Source organism: Equus caballus, chromosome 18 (assembly GCF_041296265.1).
Source record: "Equus caballus isolate H_3958 breed thoroughbred chromosome 18, TB-T2T, whole genome shotgun sequence".
NCBI lineage: Eukaryota > Metazoa > Chordata > Mammalia > Perissodactyla > Equidae > Equus > Equus caballus.
Genome location: NC_091701.1, coordinates 51,114,118 through 51,137,814, shown reverse-complemented (window position 1 = coordinate 51,137,814; position 23,697 = coordinate 51,114,118). Strand labels below are relative to the sequence as shown.

Sequence of the window (23,697 nt, the reverse complement as noted above, 5' to 3'; positions counted from 1 at the left end):
TATTTTTTTGTTTTTGGGAATCCTCTTGTTTTACGATAGATTTTAGGGTTCTTTCTAAAAATGTTAACTTAGAATTTTTAATTTGGGGATATTTTTATTCCAAGGAAAATAAAAGATGGTTATTGATTAAGTTTGAGTTTGATAATTTTGACAATGAAACTAACCTAATGAACTTTTTACCCTAAATTGCTGGTATATCAGTAGTCTACCTCCTGAGTAGATTGCCAGTTAGGGTGTATTTTTTTAAGCTCTCTGGTTTGTGATGTGAAAACATACAGGAGATTTATTGGACATACTGAATTTTATTTACGAATTTAATAAAATTTTGAATTTTTTTTTTTTTTTTGAGGAAGATTAGCCCTGAGCTAACATCTGTGCCCATCTTCCTCTATTTTATATGTGGGACGCCTGCCACAGCATGGCTTGATAAGCAGCGTGTAGGTCTGTGCCTGGGATCTGAACTGGTGAACCCTGGGCTGCTGAAGCGGAGCGTGTGAACTTAACTGCTACGCCACTAGGCCGGACCAGAAATATTTTTATATAGTTGATTTCTTTCAGTAGCCTTGATGTAGGGCATATAGGATGTCACAGAGAGGGGGAAAAAAGAACATTTAGGCCTTAGAAATAAACAGAATTGAATTTGATTTAAATTATAGTTACCTTGAATAAGTTATTTGATATTCATGTATATATCAAGTAATAATAAATAAACCATATGCTGGTTGTGGGGGTGGGAGGGTGAGCTGGGGGGAAGATGTAACTTCTGTTTTTAAAGAATTTAGACACTAGTAACATTCACTTCATCCTCTCTAAGTCTGTTATATTGTTGGCGGTAATGGAGGAAGAGAACTTAAAATCCCAAAGATAACACTTAGAGGAACCATAGATGCTCAATGTGAGTTCGGTTATATGTTGTCATTCATACTATTTAATCATAGAACTACTCTGAGACATCAAAATATGGATTAAGTCCCTTCCTTGTTTGGGGACTACATTGCCTCTAGAGATTTATTTTAAGTTGCATTGATGTTTCATTCAAAATATTCTTTGTTCTAGCACCACACGTCCTTGCCAAGCTTCTGCAATTTGAGGGCCCTGTGCCATTGCCTTGTGCTTTTTTGCTCCTGGTTTCAGTTTTTCACTAAGCACAACAGTCTGTCAGACTCCACAAAAATTACTTGTTAATTTAGCCTAGTGAAAGTACTTGCTTGTCAGTTTAAAAGAACAAACCTGTATTTTGAGAACAAGCCATCATGTAGGGCAGGGGTCTGCAAACTTTTCCTGTAAAAGGCCAGATATTTTAGGCTTTGTGGGCCATATGGTCTCTGTTGGAACTACTCAACTCTCCTGTTGTAGCGGGAAAGCAACCACAGACAATACATAAATGAATGAGTGTGGCTATGTTCCAATAAACTTTATTTATGGGCACTGAAATTTGAATTTCTTACAATTTTCATATCACAAAATATTCTTGTTTTGATTTTGAAATTTTCAATCATTTAAAAATGTAAAAGTTGTGCTCAGATTATGGGCCCTAGAAAGACAAGTGGCCAGTCAGATTTGGCCACCACCCCTGATCTAGGTGGGCATAATCTATGAATTTGCTGTAATTGTCATTGTATTATAATTGTTAGGCCTTTAGGTGAATGGTCCTTTTTAATAGCAATTATATATATCAGTGTTTATGTTCTCCGTTTTTCTCATCCAAGTTTGCTTTTATAGACTAAATATGTATGAATAGTAGAAAACCAATAGGAAAAACATAAGGTGTTTTGTTTTGTTTGCCATATCCAGTTAAGAATTTGAAGGGCGTCTATTAAAGGCTCGTTACCCTCAGATTTTTCATTCACCTCAAGTCAAATTCTCTAAATGTGAATTTCAAGTAATGTTTACAATGTCTTCTACACTTCAAATTTAAAAAATTTACACAATAGTGTTTTTTATCTTTTAAATAATTTGTATGTAACTAACTACACATTTGTATAACATGAGCACTATTGAACAAACCGGTTTTTTACTTTGAAAATAAAAATGATTTTTATGTTGACTGTAATAATTTTGTATGTTAAAACTGTAACTTAAAATTCTGTTAACTTGCTTTCTGTAGACACCAGAGAAGAAACAATCGGAATCATCTAGAGGAAGAAAGAGAAAAGCAGAAAACCAGAATGAAAGTAGTCAGGGTAAGTGAAGCAAAATCTTCCTTCTGAGCCAAATAGGTGTTTACAATTAATTATTCTGATTTTTAATCAGTTAATAGTTTAATTGTAAAATAAGTAATTTTGTGTTTTTGTGATTTCTATAGCTATTATGTAATTTCTGCATTAATGATAGTTTAGGAATGTACTTTGCATAAGAAATAATAATAATATTAAATTGGAATCTTTTTGTACCACAGGTTAAGTTAGCGTATGGTTACTGTTGTTAGGCTTTTTGACATTTCTCTTGTTTTTTTTATTTGAGAATTAGCAAGACAAGTGTCATGTCCAAACTTGGCAAGCACTACCTTTTCATTTTTCTTTGTATATAAATTAATGATATTGAAATGGCTTCTTGTTTTTGAAGAACTTTAGATCTCGCTTTAAAACAAATACCCAAACTTATTTCTTTTCATTAAAAAAAAAGACTTTGTAAAAATGATTGAGAGACTTTTATTAATGCACCATCGTTTTCTTTCTGTTTTTCATCCTTCTTGCATACCTACCTTTTGTAATATGAGCTAAGAAAATTAATTTCATTAGACTACAAAAATTCTTATAATAGACAACTAAATAGTATTGTCATTTAATCTGGCCATTCAACATTAAATACAATAAACTTGGCTCTTAAATTATGTATAATGATGATTTTATACATATGTTATTACATGTTTTGGAGCCACTCATTAGCTTAAGATCTAGGGCCGTGAACCCATGGCTTACTAGTGTTTACTTGTGGCACTGTCATCAAGGACTGTATTTGCAGCAGCTTTGTGGAAGGAAGGCGTTAAGTAACTCTAGCACCTTTCTCTAGGTGTATCTCAATCTGCCCTGAGCTCTTTTTTTGTCTTAGTGTAGTTCCCCTAAGTTGTGATTAGGAGGAGTTTTATTTACTGTAAAGATGTATTAGTTATGATAGTTTTCACTTTGGATTTAAAGACTCATTTAAAAGCAGGTCCCAGAATAGGATGAGACTTCTGGGTTGCTTGGTCCAACCTATGTGTTTAAGAACCCATGTTTTTTTCTTTGTCATTTACCATCCACAGAATTGACTGATTTTCTTATGGTTTTAGGATGGTTGCCAGTTTTAATTGGATCTATTTGCTTCAGCTTCCTCATTTGTATTTGCTTTAGAGAGAGGCTGGCTTTCTGTGGTTTTTTTCCCCCCTCTCTTTCTTTGAAGTAAGCTTCTTCAAGTCCAGAACAAACCTCTTCTGTCTTCTTATTGGGTCGTGTGTCCATTTCAAAACCAGTTATGTCCAAAAGAGGTATTTATTGCCCTTGTAAAAATCAGGCCCATCTCTGAAACAGAAAATGGGGTAAAGTTCCCCTTAGAAGTAGAGGCTTTGCGGGGGCCGGTCCCGTGGCCGAGTGGTTAAGTTCTCACACTCCGCTTTGGTGGTCCAGGGTTTTGCCGGTTCGGATCCTGGGCGCGGACATGGCACTGCTCATCAGGCCACACTGAAGGAGGTGTCCCACATGCCACAACTAGAAGGACCCACAACTAAAATAAACAACTGTGTACTGGGAGGCTTGGGGAGAAAAAGCAGGAAAAATAAAAAAAGAGTGGCAACAGTTGTTAGCTCAGGTGCCAATCTTAAAAAAAAAAGGAAATACAGGCTTTGTGGAGAAGGGATAATAACTGAACAAAATTGGATTTCTGATCAGAAGGAGGGAAGGGGAACTAGAAATGAAGGCCGGATAGGAGTCAGCTTCCGGTAAGTTATTCGTGCTGTGTAGGGGAGGGAATGTTAACAGAAGAAAATTTGGGTTCAATTAGAGAAAAAGAAGTGGGGAGATAGCTTCTAGGTAGGCAACCAAAAACATCTCTGCTTCATTAAAAGATAGCACCTCTTCAGAATCTGCAAGAAAGTTGTCGTAGACAGAAGAGAAATTCCTTTGGTATAAAACCTTTACAGTTGTCTCTGACCTCTAAATAAATCTGTACAAAATGCTTGTTCAGAATTTCTAGATAGTGTTTATAATTCTGAGTACTTACTTAGTTTTTAAAAAAATCCTCCTACCTTGTTTAAAAAGAAGGGATTTAAGGTTGTTGAACTTTTAAGTGTATTGTTTGTTCATCTCAGTAATGCCTGGCACATAGTAAGTAACTACTCAAGAAACATTTGTTGAATAAAATAAATGAATGAATATGTCAGTATTGAATTGATAAGTTTATGTTTATATTATCCAAAGCTTTTGACTCCATGGTATGGTTGATTTTTCTTTTGTAACTTGAATAAATCATGTATTCTATATAGTTCCAGTGAAGGATGGATGCCTCCCATCCAAAAAAGTATCTCTAAACACATATGTCTTAGCAGTTTCTTAATTCACTATTTGTAGAAGTAATGAAGAGTCCATTTTAGAGCAGAACTTTTAGTTAAAGAACTGTCATCTGTAATGATTTGGATCACTTTATCAATATGGTCTTTTAAGAACAATATTTAAAATCTAGTTTATTAAAAAACATCCTATTAATTTGGAAATACTTTTTAGAAAATCAAAATATTTTACAAAATAGCAGTCAGATTAAAGTATATTGTTGTCAGTTTGTTGTGGTTTGTGTTAACCAAAACCTTTTCATTATTATTTACAGGTATGAATTGGTTGTTAATTATGCAGCTGCCACTTGTCTTTTCTTTTTTATTCATTGATTTGCTTTTTTGAAATTATTAGCCATTTAGCAATATGAATAATGTAGTTTTAAAACTGGAGATCCTTTAGTGTCACTACTTATTTGTTCTCCAGTAATTGGGACTTTTAAAAATTGACATGTTTCTATTAAAATGTCATTTGATTTTTGGATGTCTGAAATTGGCTTCTGACCCTCTGAGGAATTTTAATGTTCTTTTAATGCCCATCACTACCCAACTAAAATATCATATTCTTTTTATTAAATAAATGATTCTTGTGTGTATTAGGGAAGTTAATTTTGGCATGTTATCTTTCTGATATGATAGATAGTCATGACTGACTTTAAATCTGTAAAATTTTTTACTTTTATATTTTAGGAAAAAGTATTGGGGGACGTGGCCACAAAATTAGCGACTATTTTGAAGTAAGTTCATTGAGGAATATCTCCAGTTCTTAATATAATTCTGCTATGGGCTGAAAGACTTTCTTTGAAGCACAAGGTCAACTTTTGATTATCTACTGATTAGAGCAGAGCTTCAGTACTATGTGGTGTCCTGTCTTCCTAGGAACATTAAAATTTACTTTTACATCGGTATGTTATATCATAACTTTCAAAGTATTTTCTCACATATTTGCTTATAATAACTCAGGAGATAGGCAGAGTAGGTGTTAATATTCCTGTTTTACATATGGGGAAACTGAGGACCAGAGATGTAAAGTAGCCCACCTAAGGGAATTCTAAATGGAAGAGCCATTTAAATAACTACTGGATTTAATTTAAAATAAGATATATTTAAATGAATTCTTATTTAAAACTGTTTTAATAAATAGGGATGTTTCCTTTTTTCCTCAGTACCAAGGTGGTAATGGCTCAAGTCCAGTAAGAGGCATACCTCCTGCGATCCGTTCTCCTCAGAATTCACATTCACATTCCACTCCTTCCTCATCTGTGAGTTGTTACATGCATAGTCTTATGTATAGGAGGTTATGTATACTGAATAACTTTTATAATTTGTTTTTATTGAGAACTTCTATGTTAGTGTTTATGTTTTAAAAAAATCGTTCTGTGAGGTGAGTTGAATCCTTTTTAATGATCTGTTACTATTAGAACTTTATTTCTGAAAGTGGGAGTCTTAAAGATTTCCTGAATTAATTAATATCCAAGAGGTAATGTTTCTGTAATAGAATACTGTTGAGGCTGTGGGACTAAAATGAATACTCTTGTATCAGTTCATGTTCAGTTACTGATTTCTAATTTCTAACTTTCTTTTCAATTAAATTCCCCCACCCACTAAAATTATAGCATAATTCCTTTCTGGGAATCCTTAAGAAAAAGCTAGGCAGCCGTCAACCTCAGATCATTTAGTTCAGCATGGGAAAAGGATCTTGGACCTAAAAATTATCTTACAACTTTTTGGTTTGTTTCTAATATTTTAAGATCTAGTGCTTTTATATGCATTGTTTTATATATTGGATTTCATTTTTTTCTTTACTTTCATTATGTGAAAGTTGAGTGTCTAACCAGAAAAAGAATACTGGCTTTCAGTAATTTAAAGATGAAATAAAGATTTTTAAAAATCAGAGTATCTCCTGTTTATTCAAGTACCTTGTTTTTGCTTCCAGTGTCCCTTTCTAGTCCTGGTCTGCAGACATATACTTAGTTGTGTCTTACTCATTTTGTACCTTCCCATATACATGTTGTACATATTGCCATATACACAGCAAAGTGTAAGAGTCTACAATAACTTTAAGAGTTGTGGTGATAGCCTTGATACAGTGATGTAATCTGCTCATTTCAGTGAATGTGTTTTAAAACTAGTGACTAGATAAACCATGAAACTCATCAGCAAATTCATGTTATACTACATATGGGCATGCATTATTGTCTCTAGTACAAAGAGTTCTATAGTGACATCTTTTCTGTTTTACTTTTTGAACCATCATAATCTGTTTTAAATATTTTTGTTTTAAAATAATGTATTTGCTCTAGTTTTATTTAATAGATCGAAAGCGTTAAAATTCCATTTATGGTACGAGAATGTAAACTCCTCGGGGGCAGGGAATATATGGTTGTCTCTCTCACTAGGCATTATGGGGGGAGATACTTAATGAATGCTTGTTGAATAAAAAATGGTGGTTAAAAGTTTTAAAAAGTCAGTTATGTTTTAATTCAGTTATTATCCTGATAAAAACTTAAGAAATGTTAAGAAGTTGTTTCTAAATAGAAACCTGTTTTTTTTCTTGCTAATGTAAAAATTTTAATATTTTTTAAGGTTCGGCCGAATAGCCCTTCTCCTACTGCGTTAGCTTTTGGGGACCACTCTATTGTACAACCAAAGCAGTTATCCTTTAAAATTACTCAGGTAAATTGTAATTAAAATGTTTTGTATGACTTCTAAGAAACCAATGACCAACTTTGTACAAACAACTAAGTCGTCTTCTGTTTGTTTTAGACATAGTCATAAAGTAAAATTATGTATCAAGAAAGCTAATTACTAAACAAAGAAAACAATTTATAGTGGGTGAGAAATTGAAATAGCCAGTTTACTATCAGCTTATCTTTTGTTACACACTGGTTAAATATATAGATGTTTTAGGCAAATTAAATAAATAGAACAACCGTAGCATGTCAGTTCTGTTTACTGATTCTTTTTGAACTTAACATCCAAATACGTATCATTGATGTCTTCCTGAAGCTGTTCTAAGTGGACATTAAAGCAGTTCATTTTGGGTGTCTGTCTGTACGTATATTTGTATATGCTACACACTTAGAAAAATCATTTGGAAATTGAATTAATCAGATATCTTTTACACTTAATAGTTTTATAAATCTTGAGTGCTAAGTCTTTCATTTTAACTTCTTACATGTGACAGTTTTTGGGTGACAGTGTCTCAGATCAGAGCTTGGGAAGGTGGATCTTTTTGCATGGCTACCTCAGTTGCCTGATTATTTGCCATTAGACTTTTTCTGTCGGGTCGTGTCCAAACTCTTGGACATGCATCAAAACTTCTCTCTTTGGATGATCTTTAGGGTAGGATTACAAGTACATTGCTTTCAGTCAGTGAACAGCTCATGGAAGTTTTTGCCATGTTCAAAACTCAGTTCAAGTTGATAGCACAAAGCAGTGGTTATATTGAATTTTAATGAAGAATATATCAATATTTTAAAAACTTAAATAATTAACCTTTTAAATGTTTCTTTGTAAGTTTGTAGCACTTAAACTTCTGAAGATATTAAAACTTAAAACTGCACTAAGACTTTTTGAGATACCCTGTACATACACACACAAACACATATTTTCTTTGCTTTGTGGAATCAGAGTAAAATCTAATTGTATGTTTGCATGTAGTGATATATGTATAATAGAGATAATAAAATAGCTTTTTATTCATTTAGACTGATCTCACAATGCTGAAATTAGCAGCACTAGAAAGTAATAAAAACCAGGACCTGGAAAAGAAGGAAGGTCGTATAGATGACTTGCTCAGGGTAAGTAATAAGTCATGGAGGGAGGGGCTGGCCTGGCGGGGTAGTGGTTAAGTTCACGCACTCCGCTTTGGTGGCCTGGGGTTTACCGGTTCAGATCCTGGGTGCAGACCTACACACCACTCATCAAGCCATGCTGTGGTGGCGTCACACATAGAAGGACTTACAACTAGGATATACAACTATATACTGGGGCTTCAGGGAGGAAAAAAAAAAGAAGAAGATTGATAACAGATGTTAGCTCAGGGCCAGTCTTGCTCACCAAAAAAAGCATACCTAAAAAAACAAAAAGAGTGGGCTTTAAAAAAAAAGTCATGGAGGGAATAAAATTGAGTAAATTATTTGGCAATAGTAAAACTGGTGAGAAAACACTTAGCATTGTAAAAAAATTCTATAGCTGGAAAAAAATAATCTTTTTCTGGTAATGTAAGTAGATGATTGAAGATATCAGCTTTAACATGAAAATTATTTTATTAGCTCTTCAAATATGAATTGAGAAACAGTTGGAGAAATAGAGGGAAACAAGATTTATTTGATCAACTATCATAAGACAGATATCCATTTCATGTTAGTTTTAAAGTTAATTGATTTTGTTATAAACCTATCATTTGATATTGTACAAGAGGAAGTAACCGCTGTGATCCTGTGAGATTTTTAATGGAAACTTTATAAAAAGACACATCAGAAGCTATACTTACAGTGCGAGTAAGGTATGGAGCAGTGGTTCTCACCCCTTGCTGCTCATTAGAATCACCATATGGAAAAGGTGGAAGGCGCTTGATAAAAGTACTGATACCTAAACTCCACCCTGAGGGCTTCTGATTAAAGTGATGTAAGGTAGGGCTTGGACAGTGGTAGGTCTAAAAGCTCCTCCAGGTAATTAAACTTTAAGCCAGCATTGAGAACCACTGGTATAGAAACTCAGTAAAACCAGCATCTGTGATCCTACTGTAATTACTGATACCTTTAAACATCCAGTGTGCCTTTCCTGATCCCATTCCATTCACTCTCTCATATCACTTTACAATTAACCACTGTTCTAAGTTCTGTATTTATTATGCCTTTTTGTGTCTTTATGGTTTTATTATATATATCTATACATTCTTAACAGCATATTATTTCAGTTTGTTTTTGAACTTTAAGTGCAGAATTACGCTGTATGTACCCTTTTTCCCTGTTTGTTTTCACTAAACCTTATATTTGGGATTGTCATGTACTTTCTTCATTTCACTGCTATATAGTAAGGTATTATATTAGTATAACATACTTTGTCTTTTCTGCTCTTGGTGGGCATTTTGTTTCTGCTTTTTGCTAATATAAACAATTCTGCTAAGAACATTCTTGTACATGTCTTCTAGGGCAAATGTGGAAGAATTTCTCTATAGTATATGCTTAGGAGAAACATGACTAGAGTATAGGGCATGCACATCTTCAGCTTTACTCTGTAATGCCAAATTTTTCCCAAAGTAGTTGGATCAGTTTGCACTTCCACCTGCAATGGACAAGAAATAGTCTCATTGCTCATTATCCTTGCCAAGGCTTGTTATAATCAGACTTACATTTTTTGTTTTTTTGGCCAATTTAATGGGTGTAACAAGGTGTCTTTTATTATGCATTTCCTATTTATTTTTTGAGCATCTTTTAAAATATTTAACCATTGTGTTTCTTTTGTGAAATAACTGATCATGTTTTTTGCTCATTTTTCTTATTGGGTTGCTGTCTTGTTTTAATGGAGTTCAGTTTTTTGTTGGTCATATATATTGATTTTTCAGTGTGTGAATTGTCTTTTCATTTCTTTATGTTCTCTTTTGATGATTAGTTGCATTTAAAAAATTTTATATGATTAAACATATCTTCTTGTTTATAGTTTGTTTTGTTTGTACCAAATTATCATCAGACGTATACTTAAAGAATTCATTCTTTTTATCCCTAAGATCATAAAGCTGTTGTTCTATATTTTCTTTTCAAAGTTTAATAGTCTGGTTTCTCAATATAAGTTAATCTCACTGGAATTAGTTTTTGAGTATAATGTGAAGTAGGGTTTCATTTTAATTTCTTTCTATATAGATAACCAGTTATCCAGCCCAATTAATTAAAAGTCTACTCTTTACTGTCAGCTCCATCATATATTCTAGTTTCCATATACAGGTGGATCTGTTTCTGTTTTCTCTGCTATGTTCCATATTCTATTTGTATATTCCTATACTGGTACCTATTCTAGTACCACAGCATCTTTTTATCATTTAGCAGTTGTCATTTAGCTGTTAGTAACAGAAAACATAAATGACTATACTTTAAATGAAATAGAATATTATTTTTTGAGAGAAGAACAGAAGTGGGTAGCCCAGGTATGATGGCTCCATAGTTTCATATGGGATCTTGACTCCTTCACTTTTTCTGCTGCTTCATCTTTAGTTCATGGCTTCCATCTTGAAGGTCATATCAAGGTACAAAATGTTTAGTAGAGTCACAGTTATAATATCTGTATTCTTAAGCATAAAACAGGAAGAGAAAGGGAATAACAAAAAATGCAACAGTTCTTTGTGCAGCCTTCTTGGATATTCCATGTAACAACTTCTGCTTACTTCACACTGACCGTCCTTAGCTGCAAGGGAAGCTGGGAAATGTGGTCTTTTAGCTAGGCATATATCAATCTAGAATAAAATGTTTGTTTTCCATTATTAAGGAAGAAGGAGAAAATAGATTTGAGTGCTCATAATTACTGTAGCTTTGTATTAAATCTTGATATGTGGTTGAACATATATCCTCTCCTTTTTGGCTATTTTTGGCCTTTTGCAGTCTTAGAAAAATGTTAGAATCAGTTTTTCAAGTTAAACACACATACACAATTGGGGTTTTTTTGTTTTGTTTTTGTTTTGAGGAAGATTAGCCCTGAGCTAACTGCTGCCAGTCCTCCTCTTTTTGCTGAGGAAGACTGGCCCTGAGCTAACATCCGTGCCCATCTTCCTCTTCTTTCTATGTGGGATGCCTACCACAGCATGGCTTGCCAAGCGGTGCCATGTCTGCACCTGGGATCTGAACCAGCGAACCATGGGCCGCCAAAGCGGAACGTGTACACTTAACCGCTGCGCCACGGTGCCAGCCCCCACATTTGGGGTTTTTGTCTGGATTTCACTTAATGGTGAGAGTCTATTGGTGCTAAACTCCGTTATGTTCCTCTGAAAGTGTCTTTATTTTACCCTTTTCCTTAAAGACCAATTTTGTTTATTACATAATTTTAGATTGGCAGCTATTTTTCTCCACCATTTTCAGTTTATTATGCCACTGTCTTTTGGCTTCCATCATGATTGGCCTAGACCTGTGGTTCTCAAAATATCCCCAGACCAGAAGCATCAACATTACTGAAGAGCTTATTAGAAATAAATTTTCAGACCCTACCCGAGACATACTGAGCCAGAAACTCTGGCAGTGGGTCCTAGCAATCTGTGTTCCAGCAAGCCTTCCAGGTTATTCTCTAATCACTGTACTAGACTAGTCTCCAGAGCCTAGAGAGAGGTCTCTTCCCCAAGCGTGTGGCTGCCTGCAGAGTCAACAGAATTAGTAACTTGTTGCCAAGAAAGATGTGGGAGTAGTCAGCCATTGGATAGGCATCTACAGTGTCATCCACAAGTTTAATGGAGATAAAAATTTTATTAGTTACAAAAGACAGAAGAGAATTCACATTCATTTTTAAGTGTTATACACTTTATATACCATATTTCAGTTATTTTTAACTGAGGTAGATGGCATTGCCCCCATTTTAGAAATAAGAAAACTTGAACTAAGGTTCAGATAACTTACTTAACTTAGCCAAGGTTATATACTTCAGAGTCTGAATTTGAACCCATGGAGTGTGGATACAAATTCCATGTACTTTCCACTAAGCAAACAGCATTTTACAGTATTATCACATGGTAAGTATATGTTTAAAAACATTTTTTAGTATCATACTCAAATACTTAATCCTATTAACCTTTTCTCTTTATACAGTTTTGTTCAGTGTTAAAATTATTCCTGGGGCCGGCCCGGTGGCCGAGTAGGGTTAACTTCGTGCGCTCTACTTCCGTGGTCCAGGGTTTCGCTGGTTCCAATCCTGGCGTGGACATGGCACCACTCATCAGGCCGTGCTGAGATGGTGTCCTGCATGCCACAACTAGAAGGATGCACAACTAAAAATATACAACTATGTACCGGGGGGCTTTGTGGAGAAAAAGGAAAAAAAAATCTTAAAAAATATTCCTAAGCGTCTCATATACACAAATTTTAGACATTTTCTATTTTCTTCTTATATTATAGGCTAACTGTGATCTCAGACGGCAAATAGATGAACAACAAAAATTACTTGAAAAATACAAAGAACGATTAAATAAGTGCATATCAATGAGCAAGAAACTGCTTATTGAAAAGGTAAGTTAAAAGTTCAGTACATTTTTCCTTTCCTTTCACTAGCCCCTTATCCCTTGTACGCTTTTAAAATTTAAATGAATAAAATAAAATGATGATTTTTCCTTCTTTTTTCAGAGTACACAAGAGAAACTGTCAAGCCGAGAGAAGAGTATGCAAGACAGATTACGCCTTGGGCACTTCACAACAGTTAGACATGGTGCTTCATTTACTGAACAATGGACAGATGGTTTTGCATTTCAGAATCTTGTGAAGTTAGTCATTCTTATATTTTAAAAAATGTAGTATTCCTTTGGGTTTTCATTACCTTCAAAGATTATAGCTTTGGAATTCTGTTCTGTATCTACACCTTACTAGTCTTTGAAATCATAGAATTTAGTATATTTGAAAGGAAAATAAAACAGGGGTGTTACTTAGCTTTAGCAGACTTCTTGATTAGTTAGCATTCATCTACACAGTATGATGTATTATTGTAGTTATGACTTTCCAAAATATAAACTGACCTTCTAGCTTTTATAGATGATTTGGGAAGAAAATTGGTGAAAATTTAATTTTCATTGGCAGATTTATATCTATATCTATATCTATCTTGGAATTTTTCTACTTAGTTTTTTTCCCATTCCCCAATCCTTACTTCCGTGTTAATATTCACTGTGCCTGCTCTCTGTCTGTATAAAAGATACAGGAACTTTTTCCTCTTTTGCCTCAGATACAATAACTCGTAAATTAGTTGAACTGAACAGTTCTAGCGTTTTTAGTGTTTCTGAGGTAAACTTTAAAGGAAAGAAATCATTGTTACTGTATTTTCTTGAATTCAGATGGTGATAGGTAAAGATGGGTTGATTGTTTATGTGTTAAGGAGCCAGGGCCTCTGCTGCTCCTTTTTTGCTGGGAAATTTGTAAAATCCTGAAAAACAGGAGTAGTGCCAGCATCTAATCTACATCAGCTTTCCAAGAGTCAATCTAGTTATATGGAAAATGGAGGCAAAGCTTTCTTTCACGCAGTATCGCAGAAACATTGCTGTTTCAAACACTGGTTCCCAGCATTTACCACAGAATGGCCCTCTCTCTATTTTAGTTGATTTATTCAATTTTTGTTCAACACAACTGTGCTGGTGTTAGGTATACCATAATGAAGGACAGTGTCCTTGTGATGCTAGGGAGTTTGGGTTTTAATTCTGTGGATAATAGGGAGGTAGTGTGTAAGGTCAGAAATGAGTTTTAGAAGGATAACTCTCGTGGTAATATGGGAATAATCTTGAAAAGAAAATAAATTCTTGGCCGTTCAGATGGAGGAGTGTCCAAGTGAAAGGTATTAGCTTGAGCTAAAATCTTGACAGTACAAGTGTAGAGTAGGAGATACATTTGAGATAGAAACCATAATTTTTGAATGTTTTATGAGCAAGAACCTCTGCTACTAAACCCAGACCTACAGTTGTCCTGGTAATGAATAAAAGAGAAGTTACACAATATATACCTTAATATAAACTAAAAATATAAATATAAAATATAAACTCTGCCAGTTGTTAAAATTTCTCCACTGAGCAATCAAAAAAGAGTGAAATTAGAGCTTCCGGGTTGGTGCACATGTGGTTAGTGGGGAGAGTGGCACACTTGGAGAGCGCGTGGAGGCTCTGCTCCCTTTCCCTGTGCCTTGCTCTATGCATCTCTTCCATCTGGCTGTTCCTGAGTTAAATCCTTTTATAATAAACCAGTGATCTGGTTTAAAAGAATTACGTGCATTTCTTATCACTAATAAGCATTTATTGAGAGCTTACTGTGTGTTATGTATATATGTTATATCAAGTTGTTTATCAGTTTGTATCAGTGATAGAACCCAAAGTAGTTGGGGGATGAGAAGAGAAATAAATAAAAATTAGTAATATTAAATTAATAATCTCTAAATTGTGTGGTCATTCCTGAATAATCAGCTGTTAGCTATATATCCATTCCAGTAATTCTTTACTTTCTAGTAGGATTTTAATCGTTAGAGTTACTGCTGTTTATTTTCATTTATAATATCTTGTCTGTGCTCTAAACTAGCTTTAAAAATTAACATTTTTAATAAGTTGAAATTATTCCTACTTCAAATGAAAATGGATTAAAGTCTTGTTCTAGCTTTGCTATTCTTAACATTTTCTCTACCCTTTTACTCTCTATCAGGGTGGTTCTTGATTCTTTCATTCCTGCCGTATTCTACTATGACCTGGCCAGGACCATAGGGAAAGGAAATGTGTGTAAGGCCAATTCTGCGTCAGCAGAGTAGAAGTTCTGTAGTTCTGATTTGAATGGGGGTGGGGAAGCAAGGAATTGAAACATTAAGCCGTTCTAAATCTGAGTATCATAACAAGGGAGAGTTTTAAATTTTTTCTTAGCATGGCGAGGTGACCTAAAAGGGAACATAGCTACTATTAGAACAAGCTTACTTACCTACTTAATACTGTAGTCAAATTGCTAAGATCTCCAACCTATGTTTGTATAACAGACATGATATCTATTTAGTTTTTAGAATTGGTAAGCTTTAGATTCCTGAATGGGAAGCAGTAATATTTTTACTTTTATTAATTGACCATTTTTCAAAGTCATGCTGTGCTGTTTGTTTAAATTGTCAAAATTCCTTCCTTCTTCCTCAGTTTCTTATATTAATGTCAATTTTTGTTTCATTTCAAAATATTGCTTTCTCATTTCCAAAATTTCTTTTTAACAGAGATAAATTTAGAAAATAGCACTTTATTAAATTTGTATTTGTCTTTCTTAAGTTTTTCTGTAAACATTAAGTGATGAGATGCAAGTAGAAAATCTACCCCATTCTTAACTCTTAGTTTTTGTTTTATTTATTTATTTATTTATGTTTTGAGGAAGATTAACCCTGAGCTAACTGCTGCCAATCCTCTTTTCGCTGAGGAAGACTGGCCCTGAGCTAACATCCATGGCCATCTTCCTCTACTTTATATGTGGGATGCCTACTGCAGCATGGCGTGACAAGTGGTGCCGTGTCTGCACCCGGGATTCAAACTGGTGAACCCAAGGCCGCCAAAGTGGAATGTGTGCACTTAACTGCTGTAGCACCAGGCCGGCCCCATTAGTTTTTATTTTTAATAGCTCATTTATTTCATTCAACAAATATTTATTGAATACTTAGTATGTGCCTATCGCTGTACTGGGTACTAGGGATACAATAGGACATAAAATATTTGTGGTGTCTGTTCTCATGGAGTGATGTAGTCTAACCAGACACATTGTGATCGAGTATCTACAGGAATGTGTGTGTCAGAAAGAAGGAGGTGGGAAGCTACAAGTTACCAGGAGATGATGTATGGCAACACGTCTTTCCCTAGTCCAGAGGGTTTGGAGAAGACCTCATTTAAAAATAAATGTTTCAAATGAGACCTGGACAGTGAGCATGAGTTGGTTCACAAGGGTGGGACCATAAGGTTACAAATTTATATTATATGGTTTTTCATGTCTATTGATGTATTTTCATGTTTTAACTGTGAAAAGTAATGGAAGGTTAATAATAGAAGGTTAATATGTTTCTTTACATTTATTTTTATACAGGCAGCAAGAATGGGTGAATCAGCAAAGGGAAGATATTGAAAGGCAGAGGAAACTTCTAGCCAAACGCAAACCTCCCACAGCTAATAATTCTCAGGCACCTTCTACCAATTCTGAACCAAAACAAAGGAAAAACAAAGCAGTCAATGGAGCAGAAAATGATCCCTTTGTTAGACCAAATTTACCACAACTGTAAGCCTCCATTTTCAATTTTCCATTTTAAAAATTGTTGCCAGTGAGCATGAATGTTAGTAATGGATGTTATTTATAATTAAACTAATATTTAAATAGTAAAAATAGTTACAGCCAGGAAAGGAGGCAGTATTGAAAATTTACTTCTAAATTAACTCAGATATCTGAATTTTATCTTTGTAAGTGGAGATTTATTAATCCTCTTTTAAAATGAAGACTCAGGTAGCTAAGACGAGACTGGAATCCACTCTTTCTTCCATGTCTGAATGGTAGTCAGTGATCAGTTTTGATTATTCCAATTCAGTGTTTCCATTAATGTTCTTTTTTTCTGAGAGAATGTTAACTGAAGTAATGTAACTGACATATATTTCCTCAGCCTGTGAAAGCAATACATTGTTAGAGCATAGGTATTATTTTTCCCCTTTCTGCTTTTCTTTATTTTCTAAATTTTCTGCATTAATGATGAATTACTCTTTATAATTCAAATGACCAAGACATTTAAAAATAAATAGTTACATGCTTATCACAGAAAATTTGGAAAATCTGGAAGAACATCATAAAATGTTATAGACCAAAACAATAAAACAAAAAAACTCTCCCTCAATTATAAATTCCTGTAGTCTCCATATTCTATCATCTTCATAACTAGGTTACTTAGAAGACTTGGTGCTTGCAGTTTCTTCTGTCTCACCTTCCATTCTCTCCTTTCTTAACTGAAATTCTATTTTTAAAGATTGTTAACTATCTCCTCGATGCTCACTGCCATAGATGTTTGAGTCTTTATCTTGGCAGCACTGAATATTGACGTTATTTTTTCCTCAAAAAACTCTGTCTTGTCTTAGTTTTTGAAATACTTTGTTCTCCTAATTTTCATTTTAACTTACCTGTCTACATCTTCCTAGTCTCGACCATGGACATCATTTACTCCACCAATTTGTAAAATGTAGGTGTTTTTTTAAGGATCTGTCCTAGGCTGTCTTCTTACTCTGCATGTTTTCCTTGAATATTAGATGCTCTCAGGGTTTCAGTTACCACATATATCCTGCTGACATCCTAACTTCTATCTCTAGCTGACTTTTCTCTCTTGAGTAGCAAGTATTTATATCTTAATCTTGAATGCCATTTCCTTGCTTAGTTGATATTGGTACTTAAATGCCTCATAGGAACCTCTCATTCAGCCTGTTCCAAACTGTATTTACTAAAAACACAAAACAAAAACTGTATTTACTATTATCTTTCCCGTTTCAGTCTCTGTCTCTACACACGCAAATACATACACCCACCCCTCTGTTTGCTCTTATGTTTTAGTTCAAGATTCCATTTATTTTTCTTAATCTATTTTTATTGTTTTCCATTAATAAATAGGTGGTGATAATCTTATCTTTCAAAATCCACCTCAAAATCTGCTTCCTTCTTCAAGCGTTTCCTAATTTGTGGTGGCTGTTTTAAATGGAATTAAAGCATTTGGCTATCGATACTGATAAAAACAACTTAGCAAATGATTTGCTTTTTGTAAATTAGTAAATTTGTTGCTTAAAAAAAGGGTGGACAGGAGGTAAGTGCTTATATAGAAGAAAGTGTGTGTTAGCTTTAATTCCACCCCTGTAGACACCCAATCCTTCTAGATCTCAAGTGTGTCCACTTATGGAAGTCCCCACTGATACCATTCTAACTCAAATTACTGCCATCTCTTACTTGAGTTATTTTTAACCTCCCCACCCCCAACTTTGGTCTGGTCCTCCCATCCATTTTCATGTTGCAGTCAGTTATTTTTTACAGAATAGAAATATGATCCTTTTATTCTCTTCCTTAAAATCCTAACATAGCCTTCCAGTGCTTGAATGATATAATCCAGAAGCCCTAAGATAGCTTATACAGCACTTTTGATCTGGCACCTTCTGACCTCTCAAGCCTCATCTTTTGGCCTTGACCACTGCCTTCACCTCACCACCAACTTTCAAACTCCAACCTATTGTCTTAATTTCTGTTCATCTTTTAAATCCCATACTAGATATTTTCTCCTCTTGAAAGTTTTTCCTAGACCCCTGAAGGATGTGAGTTAATCATCACTTTGAGGTCTTGCCATAGTGCTCTCTGTCTCTGCAGCCACAGCATCACCATTCACTCAATTAATGACACTAGAAACATCTTAGATGTTTCCCTTTCCCTTGTTCTCTGTGTCTGTTTCCATAACATTTTTTTATCTGTCCATCTTCGTTGCCACTTACTGTAGGACCTCATCTCTTTTTTTAAACCTAGATTCCTGTTTCTTACATGTCTCATCATGTCAGTTTCGTGTTTAACCTCCTTCATTGGCCTTCAAGATAAAATTCACTCTCATGAAGACCCTATATGTCTTCTTATTTTTCTCTTTAGCTTCATTTCCCAACATCTGCCCTGTGTTTCCTAGGTTAAACTCTTTCAGTTCTGTAAATGGACTGTGCTTTCAGGTTTCAAAATGTGCCTTTGTACATTGTGTTCCTTGCCCTTCTTCACCTGCCTCATTTCTTATTCATCCTTTAACGCTTGGCTTGAATACCAGTTTCAACAGGAAGCCCTCTCTAACCTTTTTTCTTCCCAATGTCTCCCCCATTTCCCCTTGTGTTAGGTGCCCATAGCTTTTTATACGTGCCTGTCTATGTTGTAGCATTTAGCTCACTATTTTATCTCTGTATTCTCATTATCTAGCACAGTTCCTGGCATGTGGAAAGTGGTCAGTAAATACTAAATTACAATACATAAGCATTTGATTGAATGTCATTTTCTCCTTCTCGATAGACCATTTTTCTAGTTTATCACAGGTGTTTTGCTTCCTGCCTGTCTTCCAAGTTGCTGACAGCCCTTACTGTAGTTTAGTAATCATAGACTTGTCTCATTTCCATCCCATTTTATTGCATATGTTGACTTAGAACCTGAAGTTATACTGCACTTGTACTTGAAGTGGCAAATGAAGTGATACTACATAGCAATTTGATTGCATCCTTATACAAATGCAGACTTAAATAGGGAAAAAAGCCACAGAAGCACTTTGATTTATATGTATTATATTTTGATTTTAACAGCTGTACTCTGCAACTGTCTTCTAAAGACTTCTTTTGAATCATTGTGTAGTAGAAACTAGGCTTTGCCTTGTGTGCAAAACATCTAATATAATCAGAATAGAGACCATGAATCTTTAAGTATTTTTTTCTATCAAAGAAATTAACATAGAAAATGAAGTTACTACTATGTAGTGGTTAGAACTTTAAGCTCTGTAGTCAAACAGATGTGGAATCCAACCTTGACTCTTTCAGGTGTGGTCTTTGTAGGCTGTTTTACTTCCTTGAGCCTCCATTTCCACACTTGGGAAAGTACCTACATCATAGTGTTGAAAGGATAGGGCAATGTGTGTGAAGTACTTGCATGGTTCCTGGCTCTTAACTAGTTTTTAACTACCAGCAAGAGTCAAGTTTTTTAGGTAGTAGTTTCTAATTTTAGTCTCAAAGACTTTTATTATTGAGAGTAGATAGTTTGCATAGCTAATATTATTTATAGATAATGTCTAAATGATCTTTGCATTAATTGTACATTATTAATACATTTTAATCAAGATTTTGACTTCATGTTAATTATATTGTAAATTAAGTTATGATTTTATCTGTATATTTCATGTTTCACAGAGGATGACTGCAAAGTAAACAGTAATATTTTACCTTACATTTTATATTAATGAAACTTTAGAGGTCACTTTTTTCTCATTAAAGCTTTAATTTTAATTCAAGATTATATTTTATAGCATAAATTTATTATTTAGATTACTTGTCTCTTGTAAATAACTTAATTGACGTTTTTGTAATTAATAAAATTTATTTTTAGAGCAGTTTTAGTTCACAGCAAAATTGAGCAGAAAGTACAGAGAGTTCCCACATATCCCCTGTCCCCACACAGGCAGAACCTTCCCCACTATCAGAATCCTGCACAGAGCAGTACCTTTGTTAAAACAATTGATGAACCTACATTGACACATCATTATCACCCAAAGTTTATAGTGTACATTGTTTCACTTTTGGTATTTTACATTCTATGGGTTTTGACAAATGTATTAATTGATTTTTTAAAAAATCCAGTGTGGAAAATCTTTCATTGGAGCATTTAATCTATTTTTATTTCCTGTATTTACTTATTTATTGGGGTTTAAATCTGGTCTTTCCTTGTGCTTTCTATTTATCCTGCCTAATCTCTGTCCTTTTTTCTTTTTTTGTTTTATTGGATTGCTCAGTTTTTGTTTGATTCTTTTTCTCTGTTTAGAGGCATGTTTGTGTTTATATACACACACACATCTACCTAAAGACATTATTGTATAGTCAGTGTTCATCTAAACTTTACCTATATATTTATCTTTTTTTTTTGCTCTTGATTTATTCCTATATCTCTGATTTTCATATCTCATAAGATCTTTCTGCTAAGAAGACCCTTTAGAATTTTTTTTTAAGTGTAGATCTGTTGATAGTGACATCTTTCAGTTTTTGTCGTTCTGAAAATAACTTTATTTTGCTGTTATTATTGAAATTTTTTTTTTACTGGTTATAGAATTTTAGGTTGGTAGTTATTTTAAGACATTATTTTATTGTCTTCTGACTTAAATTGTTACTATTGACAAGTCAGCTGATAGTCTGTGGAATGATCTTGAATGGAGCAGAAGCAATATTTGAAGATTAGATAACCCAAAATACTTTAAAACAGATGAACAAGAGCAATCTACAGATTCATGAAGGCCAGAGAATTCTAAGTAGGATGAATAGAAAGAAAGACACATATCATAATGAAATTTTAAAAAATCAAGGCAAAGAGAAAAAATTCTCAAAAGCAGCCAAAGGAAAAAAAGGTATATTGGAAATAAAAGTTAAGAAAAAATATTCCAGGCAAATACCAAGCAAAAGGAAGCTGCATTATATCAGGCCCAGTCAAATTTTAAGACAAAAAAATTATAAGATAGAAAGTGGTTATATGTCATACCTGTAAAGGGTTCAAATCACCGGGAACATATAATAATTCTAAATTTGTATGCACATAATAACATGGCCTCAAGATAAATAAAAAGTTGACAGTACTTTAAGGAGATATAGACAGATCCACAAATCATGATTGGAGATTTCAGCACACACATTTCTTAGTAGTAGAACATGTAGATAAAACAATACAAAACAGAACACACAGTATCGGTATAGAAAATTTGAGTGAGATTGACAAACTTGACTTGATGAACATATGTAGAACACCCCCTAACATCTGCAGAATGTATATACTTTTTAAGTGTGGACTTTTGTAAAAATTTACCCTATTAGGTCATAAAGTAAGTCTCAACAGATTTCAAAGGATTGGGAGAGTTTGATAAGACTGGCATTGTTTCTTCCATAAATGTTTGGTAGAACTCATGGGTGAAACTTTTAAAGGATTGCAATCATACAGAATATGTTCTCTGACCACAGTGGAATTAAACTAGAAATCAGTAACAACAAAGCTAGTGAAAAAGTCTCGATGGAAATGAGAAAATATTTTTAGATGAATGATAGTGAAAGTGCTACATAGCAAAATTTGTGAGATAAATCTGAAATAGTATAGAGGGAAATTTATAGACACATATATATTCTATATATATGTGTGTGTGTGTATATATATATATGTATATATATATATATATGAAAAGAAGAAAAACTAAAACTTTATAACCTAAGCATCTATCTCAGTAAGTTAGGAGATGAGCAGTGGAATTAACCAAAGAAGGAAGAAGGGAAAGATAATAATGATACAGGAAACAAACATACAGTACAGAGAATCAACAAATCCAAATGAAAGATATGTGTGGGGTTTTTTTTGGCACGGGGGAGGGGGAAATTAATAAAATTGAAAAAAAGAGAAGACAACCATTATCAGGAATGAAAAAAGGAATATTACTATAGAATCTGTAGATATTTAGAGGAAAACAAAATATTACAAATAGCTTAAATTTGAAATTTTTGTGAAATGAATAAGTTTCTAGAAAAATATAACAACAAAATGGACACCAGAAGAAACAAAATCCAAATAGTTCTGTGACTACTAAAGAAATTAAAGCTGTATTTACAGTCTTTGAAAGGTTTAATATAGACCTACTAAAGAGGTTTAGTTAGAAGCTTTAGCATGCACCTAAATGAATGATATGAGTATATTTGCATATAATAGAACAATAATTCAGTCTATAATATCAAATATGATTCTTATAGGGAGGGATTGGACTTTATCTTTGCACTGTCTGTGAATAAAAGATTTGCTAAGTAACTTAACCAGCTAACTTACTTAAGAAGGTGGATGTTTTTGACCATCTTAAAAAAATCATAAAAATAATTGATGTGGCAATTAAAAACCATTAAAATTAACATTATCCCAGCTTAGCTCTTTTCATTCTATGTAATAAAATGCTATTTCTGTAAAGAAGACTGTCCCAAATTCATTTTATCTAAATATATTTTACATTTTATCCAAAAACATTTTTCACTCATGGAAATAGACAACAGAGATATCTTAAAAAGCTGTATGTCAGGTACTTTCTGATAGGGAAATGCAGAGAAACGTAAGAAATGTATCTTTTGCTGTTTTGGGGTTTGGATTCTATTTGGTGAGTGAGACCCCCTGGTATAGGAATTCTTAAACTGAATTATGTGAACCCGCAAATTATGTATATGTGAAATTTTTCTGCAGTGTTTATAAATTCCTTTAGATTATTTTTAGATATCCATGATCATAAAATGGTAAAAATCTCTGCCCTAGAAAGTCACTAGCCTAATATTTAGTACTATCTGTAAAATTTGCTTATTAATGCTTCAAAACCAAGCAGAGAGAAATTAGTAAATATATATATTTTACTATTTATTTGAAACTTAATAGTAGTTGTAGTAGTAGTAGTAACCAAATACAGTAAGTAAATAGCAAAGTTCTGCTGCTGCTGCAAGTTACCATTAATCCTTAGTAGGAATTGTATGTGTTTAATATCAGGATATAATGCCTTGAGGTCAGAGTTGTTGAAATCAGTGAGGTCTCTCTGTACTAAGTCAGTTGGAGAGGAGTATTTGTGTGTGTTCGCTGTAGCTGTAGGGATGTGGGTAACACATTTGAACCACAACACACGCATATCAACAGCTGGAAGTAGATGCTATTAAATAGGAAATATGCATTACATTATGCTATAAGATTAACCAAACAATGTTC

At 33.8% G+C, this 23,697-nt stretch overlaps 1 protein-coding gene across 2 annotated transcripts in view; it reads left to right on the top strand.

Annotated features, from left to right (window-relative positions):
- Nucleotides 1-23,697, top strand: part of TLK1 (tousled like kinase 1) — a 141,211-nt gene that overhangs the window by 81,316 nt on the left and 36,198 nt on the right. For both annotated transcript variants that reach the window (XM_023623113.2, XM_023623112.2), the window contains 8 exons: nucleotides 2,108-2,183; nucleotides 5,213-5,259; nucleotides 5,689-5,784; nucleotides 7,109-7,198; nucleotides 8,233-8,325; nucleotides 12,619-12,729; nucleotides 12,844-12,980; nucleotides 16,285-16,473. In XM_023623113.2, the coding sequence (XP_023478881.1) occupies nucleotides 2,108-2,183; nucleotides 5,213-5,259; nucleotides 5,689-5,784; nucleotides 7,109-7,198; nucleotides 8,233-8,325; nucleotides 12,619-12,729; nucleotides 12,844-12,980; nucleotides 16,285-16,473 (839 nt within the window). The remainder of the gene's footprint in view (nucleotides 1-2,107; nucleotides 2,184-5,212; nucleotides 5,260-5,688; nucleotides 5,785-7,108; nucleotides 7,199-8,232; nucleotides 8,326-12,618; nucleotides 12,730-12,843; nucleotides 12,981-16,284; nucleotides 16,474-23,697) is intronic.